General features: G+C 37.9%; 1 protein-coding gene across 3 annotated transcripts in view; it reads right to left on the reverse strand.

Annotated features, from left to right (window-relative positions):
• Positions 1-3,774: 3,774 nt before the first annotated feature.
• SPIN1 (spindlin 1) overlaps positions 3,775-19,565 on the reverse strand; it is a 67,749-nt gene continuing 51,958 nt past the window's right edge. For all 3 annotated transcript variants that reach the window (XM_081065531.1, XM_081065533.1, XM_081065532.1), the window contains 3 exons: positions 15,775-16,028; positions 10,897-11,130; positions 3,775-7,319 (listed from right to left, as the gene is read on the reverse strand). In XM_081065531.1, coding sequence (XP_080921657.1) covers positions 7,120-7,319; positions 10,897-11,130; positions 15,775-16,028 — 688 coding nt within the window. In that variant the 3' untranslated portion in view covers positions 3,775-7,119. The remainder of the gene's footprint in view (positions 7,320-10,896; positions 11,131-15,774; positions 16,029-19,565) is intronic.

The raw sequence follows: 19,565 nt of genomic DNA on the forward strand, positions 1-19,565 counted from the left end.
ACATCAAAAAAAAAAAATCAAAGCAAAACATGGCAAAGTCTTAAGTAACAATGCTGCCGTCTGTATAAGGCACTGCCTCCTGATAAACAGCATGAAGGTGACATTTCCCCTTTACGTCAGGCCCGGTTTTACATCATGCACATGTTCAGCATCTCAAAGTCAGGGGCAGGATGCTCCCCATTTATAGACAAGGAAAACAAGTTAGAAAGGCTAAATCATTTGCCTGAGATCACACCTGTAGCACTTGGACAACTCGATCTAGAATTGAGCAGTTTGGCTCCTCTTTCAATGTTCTTTTTAGTACACTAAATTTATCCATCCCTTTTATATCAATAGAACATTAGTACTATTTTTAAAAGTCTGTCAAAAGTAATGCCCTGCCCATAGAATTTATTTTCCATTGTAAGGTTAACAATAAGAAAGCCCAATTAAGTTTTAATATTCTGCTATGGGCTGAATTGTATTCCCCCAAAATCCATATATTGGGAGTCCTAACCTCTAATACCTCAGTGTGACTGTATTTGGAGATAGGGCCTTCAAAGAGGTGATTAAGTGAAAATGAGATCATAAGTGTGGGCCCTAATGCAGTATGACCGGTGTCCTTTTAAGAGGAGACCAGGACAAAGACACACAGAGGGAGGGACACGTCAGGACACAGGAGGAAGACGGCCATCTACAAGCCCAGGAGAGAGGCCTCAGGAGAAACCAACCTGCTGACACCTTGGTCTTAGATCTTCAGTCTCCAGAACTGAGAATAAATGTCTGCTGTTTAAGCCATATTGTCTGTGGTATTTGTTACAGCATCCTGAGCTAACTGTTACACATGGTACGCATAATTTTATCACAAAGCACTCCTACAGTGGTCTACCACATGCATTTGATTAATCAGAGCATGACCCTTTTTAAAAACACAATTACCAAACAAAAAAAGGGCCAGTGATGATGGCTGAGACATTTCTGTACTTTTCCAGAATGTGTTTAACAAATGGACATCTGGTAGCAGGTGTTCGTTTCCTGTGCAGTGATATGATCTCTCTCCCTTCAAACTGCTCGGAAGCAGTTATTCCAGTTGTGGGATGATGTAGACTGTGGACTCCGTCTGCCCAGATTTATTTTTCAGTCTTTGGCATACTGCTTTCTTTACCACACAGGACTGTTGTGATAAAGACCACAATCTTGTCCTTCCTAGTGTGACAATTTGGGATAAATTAAGAAACAAACTCAGTGTTTAGAACTACGTGACCATAGTATACAGGACAACTCAAAGCACCCTTTTGGTAAAAGAATGTCCTAGTAAACAGCAGACACAGACACACACACACACACACACACACACACACACACACACACACACACAGTAAACACAGTCCACAATAAAGAACCACTTTCAGGAAAAGGACCAGAGGACCACTCTCGTTTTTCTAACGGGAAGGCCCAGAGCCTACCACGTGTACGTGGCACAGAGCATGGATAGTACCTCCCAGATTTCTTGCAAATTGTTTAGGAGATAAATTCAAGGCAAAAGCTTGAAAGCTATTTTTGCAATCTATATTTGAAGAGAATTCAGAATGCTGAATTTCAACTCAAGTTGTTGATAACTCTGTATGTTAACATTGAGGTTTTAAGGTCTTCCTTTCCAGATCATAATCTGCTTCAGCAGCTCCAACATGAAGACACAGAATTTTAAAGTTATATGTAATATGCCAATCCTATAAAGGATTTTAGGTAATTCACATGGTACTCCAAGCTTTTACGTTCCCCTAAAGCATGAATTTTCAAGCATAAATGAAAGTAACAGAGGAGAATGGAGATAAAAGTGGAGGCACGAACATGTCTACAACACAGTTGGCAGCCTAGTCGCCTGCTTTTAACAACCAACGAAAAAAAGACATGCAGGGAAAGGGCCCACCTGTACTTCAGTGTCAATGTTGCCACCTGATCCAGTGCCCTCACATAAAAATTAAGCAAAATAATGCAATGTCATATTTATCAAAATGATATGCCAAGGCAATACCCTCTAACCATCTACCCAAGTTACCAAAACTTAGTTTTAAGGACAATATAAGGGCGACAGAGACTATCTAAGAATGCCTGAGGAAAATAATTTGAAGACTCACTGAATTCTCTGAAACTCGGCAGCCTAGAAACTTACAAATACATGACATAAAACAAACTAATTACTATAAAAATTAGATATAAGATTGTGTACTATGGACATCAGAGGTCCAGGTTTTGTAAGAATATTAATTTAATGACATGTTTTAAAGTGTCTTTAAAAATAGAAAATAGTATCTACATTCTTGTAAATTATTTAAATTTCAGCATAATTTCACTCCAAAATAAAAGACATTCAATTTTTAAAAAATAATAACAACTTTGGGTTCTAATTCTTACCATACAGAGACATAGATCCCTACATTCTAGTGACCAATGTAAAACCATTTATTAGGCAATATGGAAATAAGGAAACACCTTTTGCTATGAACCTACGATAATTCAGGTTACAAAAAATTATCATAGAAATTAGGCTATAGATTATTCAAATCATTCCACCGAAGTCATTTCATTCTGAGGCATTAACAGCGTGGAGCACGGAGCCTGGGCACAGCGTGGAGGGTCCAAGTCCTGATGACCTCTGAATCCTGGACAGGTGACCCAACCCCTACCCCCTCCTCATTTGCACAACACAGAGAAAAGTTGTGCCTTCCTGACGGGATTAACAAATAAATGAAATAATGGGTGCAAAGTGCTTGGCACTGCTTTTATCATCAGAGAGCTGGAAAACAACTGAAAGGTGGGCCCATCCCTGCAGTTCTCCAGTAGTGATGGTGGCTGCTTTAAACAGACTGGATTTATCAGTTTACAAACAGCAATCAGCAACCACCAACCATCAGGCTTAACTTGCTTTGATATGCGTATTTTGGGAGGAAAAAACTTCCCAAGCTGTACCTTCCATACCCCGAGAAAATGACTGTAAGGTCTAGCCCTGGTGAGGGCCTGTACTTCAGGGCTCACGTCCTCGCAGCTCCTCCCCTCCAAAGCCTGAGAGGCTGCCCTACACCCACCTGGCCATCCCCTTGGCCATCACAGCTGCTGTGCAAGACAAGCCTCCCTCAGCCACTCTGGCAAGAGGGAAAGGCGAGCTGGCCTGGCCTGAACCACAGAACCCTTCAGCCAAACTCAACAAGGAAACATTTAAAAACACACACACACACACACACACACACACACACACACACACACAAAACTCACCAGAAAAACAAATCTAATTAAAGGAACATCATAAACTCTACTTTTTACAGGTCATAGTATCGCCTATATTTCTTTGTCCTTGCCACTAAGAAATGGACACTTTTTACTACAGAATCTCATGGATTGGTATTTAAGTATTAATAAAGCATTAGAGGCAGTATATAAAGCAAGAATAGATGTGAAAGTATAAAGTATACATTTAATTATATTTAAAACAATTCGGTAAGTTAAAAACTCTATGATAAATTAAAACTTCTCCTTAATGGCAAATCATAAATTTTAATATTTTTGAACTATGTATCTGGGATATGGATTATTGTGCCCTCTCCTTTCAGATATTAAATATTATCATTCAAATAAAAATTCTATGCTTGTTTCTATGTATATCTAACATTTATGTGGTGAGAAAAGGGATAAAAAAAGGTTACTTAAAATCTTAAAGAAAAACTTTAAAAACTTTTTTTCAGAAGCAGGTTTAACATATCACATTTTGCTCAGGAGCACAAAATTTACAGTCAAAAGTTGCACATAAAGGGTTTATTTTAAATGTTTTAAGGATAGGATAGAGTTACATCATAATTATAAAAATTACTTACAGAATTAACAGATTTATATTGTTTATACTTCTAAATGCAGAAAACAGGGAACTGTCTACACATTGTATAAAATTAAAATTAAAAATGAATTCAAGCTTGAAAGGTGAGGTCATTTACCTAATTTGAAGATGCGAACACGAAGACCTCTGAACTATACACATTCGTTCAGACTGCACTAGAATGATGGAAAAGACAAAAAAGCGCAGCATTTCCAAGGAACCACAGACATTTCAACCATAATTATTTTGTTATAATAATTGTTCCTGTTTTATCTTTGGAGTTTTTTTTTGTTTGTTTGTTTGTTTTTTAAGACATCAGCTTAAGAATGTTTTCAGGCACTACAATTTGTGACAATCAGAACAGTCTTCTAATGGGTCCACAGCGTTCAGAGATTCAAGCCCACTGCACTTTGGGGTTTGGCACGTAAAACAATAATAGAAATGAAATCCGGTTTAGAAGCAACTGTGATTGTTTCAAGATGCACAGTCCCTTCAAATGCTGCATGACACACACAACTGGAAAATCACCTTCGGTTGGTGCTACACTTGCTTCACCAGTGCATTTTATCCTACATCCACTAAACAGCACAGTAAGCAAATATACAGAAAACTGAAAACAAATAAAAACAAAGATAGAAAACAAAAAACCTAAATATCTTTAACATGCACTTTTCGTTAGTTACATTGAACATTCTACTTAGAATAGAGCATGCAAAAAAGGATGGTCTGCTTTTAAGGTTTTCCTTTGAAGCTTTACGTGGCAGCCAGACATCACACACACGCACACACGACACAATAATACTATAGCAGGTCAATGAGGAAGGCCAATACATTTTATACAGAGATTCATGTCTTGTGTTGTCACAAGTCCCATGATAATTTTGGAAATTAATGTTGGATTCCTAAAACAAGGAACCAACATTCAGATACAAGGAAAACGCAAGCAATGCATGCAGATCTGAAACATGAGCCTAAAACGAAGCCTGAAATACTTGGCTAGGGAGCAGAATAGTCACAGCATCAGTAAGTGTGGTTTAAGCCACCAAAAGAAAAAAGAACAGGAAAAAAAAAAAAAGGAAAAACAAAAAAACCCCTTCCCCTTCCTTCAGCCTTAAAGGCAACAAATGGAACAATAATTAATGATAATAATCACTTGTCACATTCATATAGAGTGGCAGATCATGTGATATTGAAGTTGCTAAAGGTACTTGCAGAAAAACCACAATGCAAGTCAGTAAGTAATGCCAGAAATGTTCCAACTGACCCAACCCTCAGGATACTTCCAAAGGATTTTGTTTTTCAGCCCAAAGTCCCTGGACTGGGTTTGCCCAGTGTGCGCCCTAAACACACTCACTCTGTGGGCCACGTGTCCACTTGGGCATGGGGAGCCGGACTTGGCTGTGAGATTCACATGCAGGGACTCTTACACGAGCCACCAGGAACACAGATGACAGATGTACAGCATGACACTTGTTCAAGCACGGGAGGAGCGTCTAAGACCTGGGTACTCACTGCTCGCCCTGGGCTGCCCACTGGGCACACTGCAGAGAACAGGGCATGTATGTACACGGTAGGTGGGGTTACCATCCAAGGGCACAAGGCACACCTTCCTGGAAGTGAAAATGGGCGTCATGCAGACCACGCGTAGCAAGACCTTGAAACTACAGAATCTGTATGCTCAAGGACGGCCACGGGGGAGGTCGCAGGGACCTCTGGTGTTTGACTGACAGCCCGAGCGTTTAGCCTAAGTCTCAGATTAGATTGCCAGTCTCCACAATAGACTGGTTTCACATACAGCCTTTCTTCCAGCTTTCAAACCGCCAGGGCTTATCCAAAACAAAGTGACAGATGGGCGTTTTGTTGCTAAACCAACCACTTTTTTGGTTAAGATCACCTTGCAGGAACAAGCCACAAGAGGATTCTGTGGCTGAGGGCGGCTATCAGTCCCATCTGCAAGCTAGTGCAGGCGACTGCCCTGGGGTGGCGGGCTCCACCGCATGAAACGAAGCCACATCAGCAGCACACTGGGAGCAAAAACCACAGCACCTCCAAAGGTGTTAGGAGACCTCAGCTGGTATTTGTCTAGACATTCTTTGTGGGGGAAAAGCCGGGGGAGAAGCCTTTGGACCATAATCATGTTATCAGTAACAACAGTAATAAAAATAAAAGTGTCCCAGAGAACTTGTTAGAGGGCAATACCGCCATTCTTAAGCCTACATTTCTAATATAAAAGCACTATGTTCCTCCAGGAACTTACCACATACACACAAATGACTGATATACAGTTGCCTTTTAAATCCAAGTACTAAAATCCAGATTACTGATTTGTACAAATAATAGACCAAATGTGCCGTCCAAAATACACCAGCATTACACTGTGTGGACCAAGTACCTGGGCTTTGCAGAAATAAACAAAACAAAACAACAACAACAAAAAACCAGTACTTATGATAAAAAATGTAAACAAAAAATTTTACAAAGCTTAGACTTAAAGGCAGCCTTTTACAGATTTCTGTTTTTAAAAAGTCTATTATGGGTCATTAACTGCTGAGAAGTGATTCATATTTGGACTTCCAGTTTAAAGCCTCCAGGCAAAAGGTGCTCTGAACTGTTGACTTTCTAAACAAGCTGAACATCCCTATGTGCTTCCTGTACCCCAATTTAATTTCAAATAAACATAGTAATATATTAAATATGACTGACTTGGGACAAGCACTCCTGTTAAACTGGAGAAAATTATTTAACCCCCATCCCAATCCACAAAGAAAGGACTGCCAATGAAGTGTGTGTGTGTGTGTGTGTGTGTGTGTGTGTGTGTGTGTACACAGATCTGTGTGTGTATATATATTATATATGTATACACACAGATACAGATAGGTAGATATCAATACATATATATCTCAAAAAGGCAGTAACAAAAATACCAAACTATGCTTGCATTGTGGCAGCAGAATAAGAGTGTTAAGAGTGAAGGGGAAAATGGACAAGATCTATTACAGTTTTAATAGACTATGATACTTGCTTAACTTTTACCAAACTTGCCTGTAACTCCCCTCCAGACAGACTTCTTTTAAGAGGAAGGAGTTCCTTACACAAAATGCTTTGTGTTCACATAAATCTGTACTATTCAGAACAAAACCAGTTCTGCTGGCAGAGATTGTGGGTTCGCAGGGACATTTAAGCTTTCATTAAACTGGAAAGCAATCAAGTCTTTATGTCTACAAATTATACATTTAATAGTTCCACAAATTTGGCAAAGTTCATGATGACATCTAGGATGTTTTCACCAAATCGTAGACATAAATATGGAAATCATCATCAAACTTGATGAAATAGACAGACGGTTTAGCTTCTACTTGATGGATGACCATGCCAGTCCTTTTAGAGCCATCTTCTTTGGCATATTCCACTTGTTTGCCTACCAGGCTGTCCACAACTTCTCCTGGTTCCCGTTCTGCTGGAGGTGAATCATCTATATTTAAAGGGGGAAAAAGAATTTAAAGTCAACTGTAGACACACACCAACTCTCGTGTCTATTTTAATGAAAACTTAAAAAAATTTAATATCCTGTATTCATCTTATCTAGACCAAGTGTCAGCAAACTTTTTCTTCAAGACCAGACAATAAATAACTGGGCTTGAGGCCAGTCTTCGCTGTGTGACAGCAGCCACAGATGACACATGAATGAAAGGTGTGGCTGTGCACCAGGAAAACGTCCATTACAAAAACAGTGTGCCAACCCCTACCATCTAGATACGTAAACAATTAAAAAAAATCATAACCAGAAATTCCTTTGCCTCATGTTTTAATTATGGCCGTAATTACTAGAGGAGGTCAGGACTAAAAGAAGGAAAGGGCCAAGAAAAAAAATCTAAATAATTACTTATCTTCTTAAAAATAAGTCTGAGTTACTCTGAAACAGGATTTCAAAGCAGACAATACCTACTGGGATTACTGAGAATATGCTACACATTTAAAATGCCGGAGTACTTCTGGTCTTACCCTGTGAGTAAAGCTTCTTTCTCAACTTCACTGCCTTACACACCGTCTTCCTAACCCAGTTTCAAAATACAAGAGATTTCCCATGCTTTAAAAATAGGTGCTAAGTGACCTCCATCCCAGGACCAATTACAACCTAATCTCTGAGGATGCTTGAGGCACCTGTACTCTTTAAAAGGTCCCTAGGAAAACCTGAGTGTTGGAACACAAGGCCCTTATGACCTAGCAGGAACTCCGTTCTAGGAATAGACACGAAGTGAGAGCAAATCAGGGCCACTAACAAAGAAACAAAGTAAAAGAGAAAAATTGGGGGGATGGAGCTAGGCAGTTAACAATTCTATTTTAAGAAATCCTTATACTGGTAGGTGCCGGAAAGCTCAACCTCTTTTCCACGTAGAGGGTCTCCAGGTAGGGCAACCAGACATCTGGTTTCACACCGGACCACCCAGGCTTATGCCAGCCTCCTGGCATAACAGTTAGCAGTGCACCGTTTTATTCTCACAGGTATCCTGCTTTGGATCATCATCATGTATTTATGTTAATGGTAGTTTCCTCTTTGATTACAATAAATTCTCTCACTAAATGACACAATTCAAACCCTATTCTTATCTCTGGTACTAAGAGTCACACACAATACAACCAAAATGCTTGCACATACACGTTACCAGTAATGCTTTTAAACAGGGTTGTGAAGAGGAGACCTAAGCTGAAATCTTCTCTTCAAAAATGCCTTTCCCTCAGGAAGCAGCAGCATTCTACCATGTTTTCATGACCCTTCATGTTTACAAAAGAATTCCAAAAGCATGATCCCATATATTTTACAATAACCCGAGCAAAGCAGCCAGAGATTCCAACAGAGGCCACTGCAGAGCGCTTGGATTCAGAGCATCGCCACCACTTCTAATGGCAAATACACTTCCACACCACTCACAAAAATATTTAGCAGTTTGGAGAACTAAAGGAGGAAAACGACGTGTGCGAGGGGAGAGGGAAAATATGCAAATGACCTCACACTTCCTATAATCAAGTCCGCGGTACGTACTTACTTCGACTGCATATATCTCTACAAAAAATAAAACTCAACTATTCATACAGATTGGAGAAATGCTTTTAAGGATGGTCTCATGATCATTCCTACCTATACAAATATTTCCTATTACACATTTATAACAAATGTACATACAAACTTCAAAAAATCTCAGAAGGTAGAAAGTCAGAGCTTAATGAACACGTGAGTAGGTTCACTGACTGGCTTGTTCACAGGAAGAACTTTAAAAGAAAAAAAAAGGAATAGAGATGGTGTCACATTGCTAACATAGCAAGTGTCTGTCCAGGGCTCCGTGTGTTTAAGCAAAGGCTATAGAGTAGTTTAAAAAGGAACAGGCTTACCCAACAATGAAATTTAGAAAATAACTCCATTCACAATAGCATCAAAAAGAATAAAATACTTAGTAATAAATTTTAACAAGTATAAAATTTATACTCTGAAAACTACAAAACACTGTTGATACAAATTTTAGAAAAAAAAATCTCAATAAATGGAGAAACATCCCATGCTCATGGGTCAGATGGCTTAACACTGTCGATGGCAATACTCCCTGAACTGAACTAGAGATTCAACACAATCCCCATCAGAATCCCAGCTGACTTCTTTGCAAAAACTGATGAGCTGATTCCAAAATTCATATGAATTTTTGCAAGGGACCCAGAACAGCTGAAACAATTCTGAAAAAAAAAAAAAAAACAAGTAGGAGAATTCACACTTTTGGACTTTAAAACTTACTACAAAGGAATATAAGCAAGTGTGGCACTGGCATAACCAAACATATGGGCAAATGGGACAGAAGTGAAAGTCCAGAAATACACTCATACATCTATAATCAACTGATTTTCAAAAGGGTGCCAAAACCATTCAATGGGGGAAAGAATATGTTTTTCAAAAAATGGTCCTCAGACAACTGGATTATCACATGCAAAAGAAAGAAGTCAGGCCTTTAAGACACACCTGTATCAAAGATCTAAATAGAAAAGCTAAAGACCTATATGTAAGAGCTAAAACTATAAGACTTAGAAAACGGGTAAAGCTTCATTCATAGCCTTGGATTTGGCAAGGGATTACAAAATACAACACCAAAAGCACAAACAACAACAGAAAAAAATAGATAAAATGGACTTCACAACACCATCAAGACAGTGAGAAGAGAACCCATGGAAGGAAAGTATCTGCAAACCACATTCTGACAAGACTTCTACCTAGAACACCCGAGTATATCTCAATAGCAAGAGAACCCAACTGGAAAAAGGGCATTTCTCCAAAGACATACAAATGGCCAATAGCTATGAAAACATATTCAACATCTTTAGTCACAAAGGAAATGCAAACCAAAACCACAATGAGATATCACTTCACAACCACTAGAATAAACAAGCCAGATAACAATTAGTGTTGGTAAAGATGTGGAGAAATCAGAACCGCATACACTGTTGATGAGAATGCACCATGATGCAACAGCTCTGCAAACAGAATAACCACCAGCATCAGCCTATCAATCCCACTGCCGTGTATATACCCAAGAACTGAAAACACGTGCCCACTCAGAAACTTGCACACAAGTGTTTGTATCAAGTCTTCATAATAACCAAAGGGTAGAGAACAATCCAAATGTCCATCAGCAGACGAACAAATAAACAAAATAGTCTATTCATACAATGGAGTTATACTTGGCCATAAAAAAAAAAAGTGACACATACAACACGGATGAGCCTTGAAAACACTATACTAAGCGAAAGAAGCCAGTCACAAAAGACTACTATATACTCCATTCACATGAAAGTCCAAAGTCCATAACAGGGAAATCTATACAGAAAGTAAATTACTCTTAGCAAAGGCATAAAAAATTTCACCTGCTTGGTGTGTGCCTGAAAGAAACATCACTTATCTCTAATAATTAAAGTAAAACATGTATCTGCAAGTAATCATGCATCTTGTTCGAAAATTCAAATTGCTTTTGAATTATCAAAAATAAAAGTTGTCAATCCATAATACTTACTAGAATCCGGCATAATGCGAAGGTCGCCTTCTTTATAATCATCTAAGAGCTGATACATGTACAAGACGGGGTCTTTCTCATAGGTGATATAAAACCACGTGTTCATTATAGGGGCGCGTGCTAAGACCATTCCCCTCCACTCGTCTTTCGAGCCATCCTCTGTCTCAAACATGTGCTCCACCGCTTTGCCAATCATTGTGTCGGCGAGATGCGCATCGCTGATTCGAGAGGTTGCTGGGGACAAAAAAGCAAACATTGGTCTACAAAGGGTTTTACTGAATATGCGCTGTAAAGACCGAACACATCCCAGGAGGCTACCTGAAATGCTGTTCGCACGATACACGCCACACCAGTCACCTGGCGGGATTAAGGACAGCCATCAAACTCACACTGCCGGGTCACCCAGATTTGATTCCATAGGGACTATTTTGTTGTCCCATGTCAGGTATTTTGAGATTCTGTTTTTTCCTTTTCTTTTTGTTCTGAACTCATTTACATTTGGTACTGTTATCTAAATTAGTGCTTTTAATTGTTCATTCAAGGTATAAAACGTTTTGTTATTGTTTAAGTTATATTAAATTTTGAGATAATAGACTTACAGAAGAGTTGCAAAAGGAGCATTCCTATATAACCTTCATCCACCTTCCCATCTTACAATAACCACAGACCATTTATTAAAACTAAGAAATTAACCCATTCAAGGCACAGTTTTTCCCTCTTGCTCCTACAATCTATGACCACAACAACCAGAGATCTTTGCGGCACTTATACCAGACTGCTGTTCATTTGCCTGAAGTGCTCCAGTGCTTTCCTTTCATAATTTGAACATGTGCTTCTCACGGGCCACCTTCCTGTGTTGGCCCTCTTCCCTTCCGTTCTGTCACCTTCCACCTGACTGCGTCCACCTCAGTGACACCCTCTACTACTCCCCATCCAGGTCACGCACTGCTCCCGCACCTTCAGGGAATAAATCCCAAGAAGGTCCCCTCCTGCAGACTCTCCAGGACCATCCTGGTGAAAGCAACCCCACCAGTGAGTCACCTCACCCAGTTTTGTTTCTTAATGGCATTTACCATTATCTGCAGTTATCTTGTTTCATATGTTTGTTTATTTGTTTTTGGCCAGACACCATTATGCATGCAGAGGCCTTTCTGACCTGTTTCCAATACCGAACCCACAGTAGTTCAGTATTTGCTGTACGAATGAATTATTTAGGGGAGCTGACCTCCCCACAGGTTCATCAACAGCCCTCTGCAGCCCTGCTCCACATTCTTTACAGTAGGTAAAAATTACAAGCTTCATTCCTTTTTTTTTAATACTGGGAAATTACGGAGATTCCTACTAAATATAAGGTTTCTCCAGTCCTTAAGTTTTAGACAAATGTCTCTAAAAGAAATTAGCATTTCTCTTTTCACTCACGAGTGCTTCTGTTTCTGTTAAATGAAATTCAAAGGAATAAAGACTAGAATTTCTTGGTAGACATACTGCTATCCAGTTTAACAGGACATTCTAAACACATATGATGGTTTTCTTTGCTTAATTAGGCAATAATTAATAAAAAGTACACACTTTTTATTAAAAATTCCCCACTGTGCATAACGTTAAAACAAAATCCCACTAGTTTCTTCATACCAGAAGTTATCATCTTTTTGATCTCAGGACTCCTTTACATTCTTAAAAGTTTTTGAGCATTTGAGCAAATAAAAGAGTATCTGTTTATGTGGATGACAACTATCAATATCTATTTTAGAGATTGTAAATGATAAAACTGAAAATACTTATTTAAAAATACCTACATAAATTTTAATGAGAAACACTATTTTCTAACAAAAATTTACTAAGACTGGCATAATTTAAAATTTTTGCAAATTACTTAATGTCTAGCTTTAAAAAGAACAGCTAGATTCTCATATCTGCTTTAGCATTCAATCTGTTATATACCTTCTTTTGAGAGATGCTGCTGAAAATGGAGTATTCTACTAGTCTTTTCAGATAATTCTAGATAATTTATGATACTACATCAAAATTCAACACGTAGTAGCTCCTTAAAGGTTAACTGCAATGTAGAAGCTAAAACCATTATCAGTAAATATGTCACACTGATAAATTAAACCACATTTATCTCCAGAATATATAAAGAACTGTAATCCAACAAAATAACTTGATCAAAAAAATGGATGAAGAACTTGAACAGACATTTCTGCTAAAACTACATGTCACCGGCCAAAAGACATATGAAAATATGCTCAATATTACTGATCATCAGAGAAATGCAAATCAAAACCAATCGAAAATAATAAGCATTGGTGAGGATATAGAGTAATGTTACATACACACTATGGAAAACAGTATGTATGTTTTCAGAAAACTAAACAAGGAATTGCCATGTGATTCAGCAATTTGACCTCGGGGTACACCCAAAACAATTGAAAGCAGCGTTCAGAAGAGATATTTGTTCACCCATGTCCATAGCAGCACTGTTCACAACAGCCAAAAGGTGGAGGCAACCAAAGTGTCCATCTACAGATGAACAGACGAATTGATAAATATGGTCTATACATGCAATGGAGTATTATTCAGCCTTAAAAAGAAAGCACATTCTGACACATTCTACAACATGAATAAATCTTGAGGACATTATACTAAAAGAAGCTAATCAGAAAGAGAAACACCGTATAATTCTACTTATGAGGTATCTAAAAGAATCAAATTCTTACACATAGAAAGTAGAATAGTGCCAAGGACTGAGAGGAGGGGGAAAAGGGAAGTTGTTTAATGGGGACAGAATTACAAATTTGCAAGACGAAAAAGTTCTAAACATCTGTTCCACAACAATGTGAATATATGTTAACACAACTGAGCTGTACACTTAAAAAACGGTTAAGGTAGTAAATTTTATGTTGTGTGTTTTTTACCACAACAAAACAAAAAAAATCTTTTGGTCTTCAAATGGATCTTTTGCAAATACATCATTTGGTAATGCCATGCATTATTCATATAGAAAGTACTGTGTTTGCTGAGTTATGCAGATCTTCCAAATAGTGGGAAACTCCAGTGTATAACTGAAAGAGTGAGCGTGAAAAGGCAAGTTTTATCTTAGTATTATTATGAAAATACATTTGATCTCATCAACCTCCTAAATGGGCTTTAGAGAATCTCAAGGGTTCCCAGGCCACACTTTGGGAACACTTACGCTGTACCATCACATGCTTTTAGGCTCACTGATTTACTTCTTTCTCTGCCTTTAGCTTAAGGAAAACAAAATTCTAAATATAGTCAAATGTACTGCCTGAAACAAATTAAAGACTATTTTCTTCCTACATGGAAAATAATTTTTCAGACTAAAGTATCACAGGGACTACTATATTTAGTTATTAATTAAATTAGGCACATGATATACTGCTAGTTTGCATAGAGTCCCTTGTTATTTCCTTTGCTAAATTGCTTTGCTATTTACAAAAGCAATCCATGCCTACTGTTTGGAACTGGGATGACCCAGAACTAGAAAATAACACTGAGTAACCCATCACCAGAGATACTTACATATTTTGGGGTATTTTAGTTTGATCAAATCTTTTTTCTTTTTTTTTTTATTAAGATGAAAATATTTTTTTCTGTTCTATGATGACAAAAGAATGAACTAACACAGGTCATGCAGCATAACGTAGTAAATTGCAAATGAGCTAGTAGTCTTGTCCTAAAAGGCATGGATACTAAAATTCTGGGTTTAGAAAAAGGAAGCGTGATAATTATTTAGTACAAATAATTGATATAAAGGTATGGATAATATTTTTTAAGTCATGAAGGTCAGAGTCATCAATGTTAGTTTGTTAGGTGGGAAATGCACTGATGTCATGATCAAGAAGAAAGAGAATGTGCCTCATAAGGAAAAATAAGTGCTCAGTTACACTTAGGATAAAAATGTTAAAAATGACAATTACTATCACACAGTTACCTTTGGGAATAATAATTTAAAGAAAGATTTCTGTGAAAACTGGACTGTGCTGATACAGGATGAATAAAGACTTAACATTTGCCATCTAAAGAGAAGATTAACAAAAACTTGCTGCTCTGGCAAAGAATTATGTTTGTTAATAGCATAGGCTTTTAAAGACAGTTCCAAAAGCATAATAGCAGCATCACCTGTAACAGTATCAGCTGTAATAGTAAGAAAACATTTCAAAACAACTGCTCTGAAGGAAGTAACATTAACTTGGGTGTATCCATCCCACTGATCTGAAAAGTATTTTATTTTACTCTTAAAAAATAAAATCAGTCATTATTTAACCGACAGCATATGCCTTAAAGCATTTTAATTATGCAAGACAAAACTGACACTGTACATATTTTTTATAAAGAGCTCTTCATTTTCATAAACATTGTGAAAACAAACCCTAAAGGATATATAATAAAGTTCACAATTTGGTTGCTTAAATTTAGCTGAATATACAATTATCATTTACATAGTAACATAATGAAAGATAAACTTCACATAAAGATTCTAAAATACATGCATAACATTTTTCTTAGTTATTATAATCCAATGAAATAAATACATAATATATTTGAGCTAATGAGAAATATTCTTACTCATCAGAGGGCAGACAGTGAGCAAAAAGGGAGACACATTAAAAATGATTAAATTGTAAACTTCTTGGGGAAATTTTACACATATTTATATCCTCCACAGTTCCTTGAACTGTAGTTTTAAAACATTCACTGATCAATTTTTGTGGTATTAGGTGACTGATTTAAATGTGGAGTGCTTGTGCTCCAATAAAAGTAAAAATACCAATAATGCAAAAGAAGAATCAGAAAGCCCCCATTTCAATAATCATTTTTAAAGCATATAAAGCACAAGTAATAAAGAGAACTTACCAACTCTATCAGGGAGGACTTCAAGTGCAGAAACTCTTTCGTCTTTGTTAAGTTCTAGTCCATAAACACAGTCAAATCCATCGTATTTTATAAGATACAAAGAAGGGTTCACAGGCACCTGGTCCAGTACGGTGCCTTTCCACTGGGTGACAGGGCCACTCCCTTCCTTCCACCCATGCTGAATCCTGCAGCCAACGATGTTCCGCCGGGGCTGGGACACAGGCTTGCTCGGCCCCACGGTGCTCCGGTGTTTTCTGTATTCACACATACACACAGTTAAGGGACGCACTCCTAGACCCAACACCACTGATGCTCGCTAGCACGCTCTCACTAAAGGCCCCCGCCTGTGCCAGCTCATGTGGCCACTGCCCAGTCCCATCGCTATGCAGTGTGGCTCACGGGTGGGGCCCTTCTCCACCGTATGTGTACACGCTGTGTTGTCAGTAGGAGATTCTTGTGATCCCAACTGTGGACAGGCACAAAAACTTGACTTGTCAATAGCAATTTAAGCCCCAATATTAAGCATCAGGTTTTTTTTGCTGAGTTTCCTACTTCAATCAACTCACAATTATCCAAATTAAAGAGCTACATGCATATGGCTTTATAGAATATAAACCCATTTCTAGTCAGAAAGAAATTTTAACTATTCAATTTCACCCATTCTAAATGCTTACATAATTTTGCTCCCACTGACTTAAACAGTAAGATTAAAGTAGACAAATGTCCAGACTGGTTTATATCCATGCATTACACCATCATTACTTCTCTAGAAAACATAATCTTAAACACTTAAAGTTGTGACAAATATTTAATACAAGAGTAAAAATTATTGAAGCCAACACCAAACTACTGGATCTTTCTCAATCATTAACACTTGAAAAATCTACACATAATGTTTACAAATAACATGTCTGGCTCCTGATATCAGGAAAAATATATTTGTTTCACCTAAATATCCAAAGATATCCAAAGGGGACAAGACTTGGCCTGAATACAAACCGAAAGCCAAAGCCATGCTGGCACCTGGATGCTGTTATATGCCAAGAAAAGAAAATTTAGAGCAGAAAAGAATTCCCCTCCTACATGTACATGGGCATAAAGCTCATTTGGTACACCATGAATAAAAGTGATTAACAACCGGCATAAACACAAACTTTAAAAAAAAATTATTATAGGCTGTACTCAATATTATATTAGTTTCAGGTGTACAGCAGTGTTTAGACATTTATATAATTTATGCAGTGATCCCCCAATTAGTTTAGCACCCACCTGGCACTATACATAGTTGTTGCAACATTACTGGCTATATTCCCTATGCTGTACTTTATATCCTCGTGACTATTTTGTAACTACCGATTTGTATTTAAGCCTATCACCTTTCCCATCCAGCTCCCCAATCTCCCCTCCCCTCTGGCAACCATCAGTTTTTTCTCAGTATCTACGAGTCTGTTTCTGTTTCACTTGTTCTTTTTGTTCTTTAGATTCCATAGATAAGTGAGATCATAAGGTATTTGTCTCTTACTTATTTCACTTAGCATAATACCCTCTAGGTCCATCCATGTTGTGGTTACAGTAAGAGTTCATTCTTTTTATGGCTGAGTAATATTCCACTGTATAAATGTACCACATCTTCTTTATCCAATTGTCTATTGATGGGTATTTTGGTTGTTTCCATATCTTGGCTACTGTGAATAGCACTGCAGTGAACATAGAGTTGCCTGTATCTTTTTGAATTAGTGTTTTGGATTTCTTCAGATAAATACCCAGAACTACAATTTCTAGTTCATAAAGTAGTTTTAATTTTTTCAGGAACTTCTATTGTTTCCCATAGTGGCTGCACCAATAGTGCACGAGGATTCCCTTTTCTCCACATCCTCTCCAGCACTTGTTTGTTGCTTCACTGATGATAGTCATCCTGACCAGAGTAAGGTGATATCTCATTGTGGTTTTAATTTGCATTTCTCTGGTGATTAGTGATGCTGAGCATCTTTTCATGTATCTATTGGCCATCTGTATGTCTTCTTTTGGGAAATGTATATTCAGGTCCTCTGCCCATTTTTTAATTGGATTTTTATTTTTTTGGTGTTCAGTTGTATGAGTTCTTTGCAAATTATGGATATTACTGCTTTACCATCAGATGTATCATTGGAGAACATCCTCTCTCATTCAGTAGGCTGTCTTCCTTTTGCTGATGGTTTCCTCTGTTGTGCAAACTTTTTAGTCAGATATAGTCCGTTTGTTTACTTTTTGAAGTCCCATTTGCTTCCCTTGCCCGAGGAAATAGATCAGAAAAAAATACCACCAAAAGCAATGTCAGTTTACTGCCTATGTTTTCTTCTAGGAGTTTTACGGTTTCAGGTCTTACACTGAATCCGTCTTTAATCCATTTTGAGTTGATTCTTGTAAATGGTGTAAAAAAGTGATCCAGTTTCATTTTTTTGCATGTATCTGTCCAGTTTTCACAACACCATTTATTGAATAGAGTGTCTTTACCCCACTGTTCTAGCCTCCTTTGTCACAGTCTGGATGACCATCTAGGTGTGGGTTTATTTCTGGGCTCTCTATTCTGTTCCACTGATCTACGTGTCTGTTTTTATGCCAATGCCATGCTGTTCTGATTACTATGGCCTAGTAGTATATAGTTTGATATCAGGTAGCATGCTACCTCTAATTTTGTTCTTCTTTCTCAGGATTGCTTTGGCTATTTGCGGTCTTTTGTGGTTCCACACAAATGTTAAGATTATCTGTTCTAGTTCTATGAAAAATGCCATTGGCATTTTGATTGGGATTGCACTGAATCTATAGATTGCTTTGAATAAGTAGTATGGCCATTTTAACAAGTTCATTCTTCCTATACATGAGCACCGTATATGCTTCCATTTATTTGTATCTTCTTCAAGATTTCTTCAGTGTCTTATAGTTTTCTGAGTACAGGTCTTTTACCCCCTTGGTTAAATTTATTTCTAGGCATTTTTTGGATACAATTACAAATGGGATTGTTTTCATTTCTCTGATTCATTACAGGTGTATAAAAATGCAATCAATTTCTGAATATTAATTTTGTATCCTGCTACTTGACTAAATTTATCAGTTTATAGTTATTTGGTGGAATCTTTAGGTTTCTCTATACATATGTCATCTGCAAATGAGTTTTATTCCTTCCTTTCCAATTTAGATGCTTTTTGTTTCATAAGCTGTGGTATTTAAAACTACAACTGTATGTATTTTAAATAGACCCATTTAGTGAATTTAGTAAATTTGGTGTAAAAGAAACAGGTTACAGCAACTATCTGGGCTGCCTCGATGAGGCTTGGAATTAGTTCAGACAGGCCTTTATCTAAGCAAGATGGAGAACATCGTCTGGAGAACAAACCCTAAAGGAAAATTCCAGTCACACTGGAAAAAGGTTCGCAAGGTTCTGTGCAGGACTGTGAGAAGAACAGAAAATGCCGGGCACGCTCCAGCGCTCGAGACTGCAAACACCAGCAAAACTGCCTTCCAGGAAGACAGCACCTGCGCTGAGGACACACTGCTGGGGACAACACTCTAAAACAGCAGGGTAGGGTGGCAAGACAAAGAAAAGAAGAGGTTGAGAGGTTGAAGGGCAAAGCCCAAAGGAGGCGGACCGCAAAAGGTCTGATCCAGGAGACCACACAGAGGCTTGACTTTAAGTCTGCCAAGGAAAACAGAGAGCTGAGAGCTCTGTAGAGGACATGAAAAGGGTAGTCTCACCCTTTTCATGTACAGGAGACCAGGAGACAACTGTGCTGGGACCAACTCAGGATGATACT

The sequence above is a fragment of the Rhinolophus hipposideros genome, assembly GCF_964194185.1.
Source record: "Rhinolophus hipposideros genome assembly, chromosome: 11".
In the NCBI taxonomy this organism is placed as follows: Eukaryota; Metazoa; Chordata; class Mammalia; order Chiroptera; family Rhinolophidae; genus Rhinolophus; species Rhinolophus hipposideros.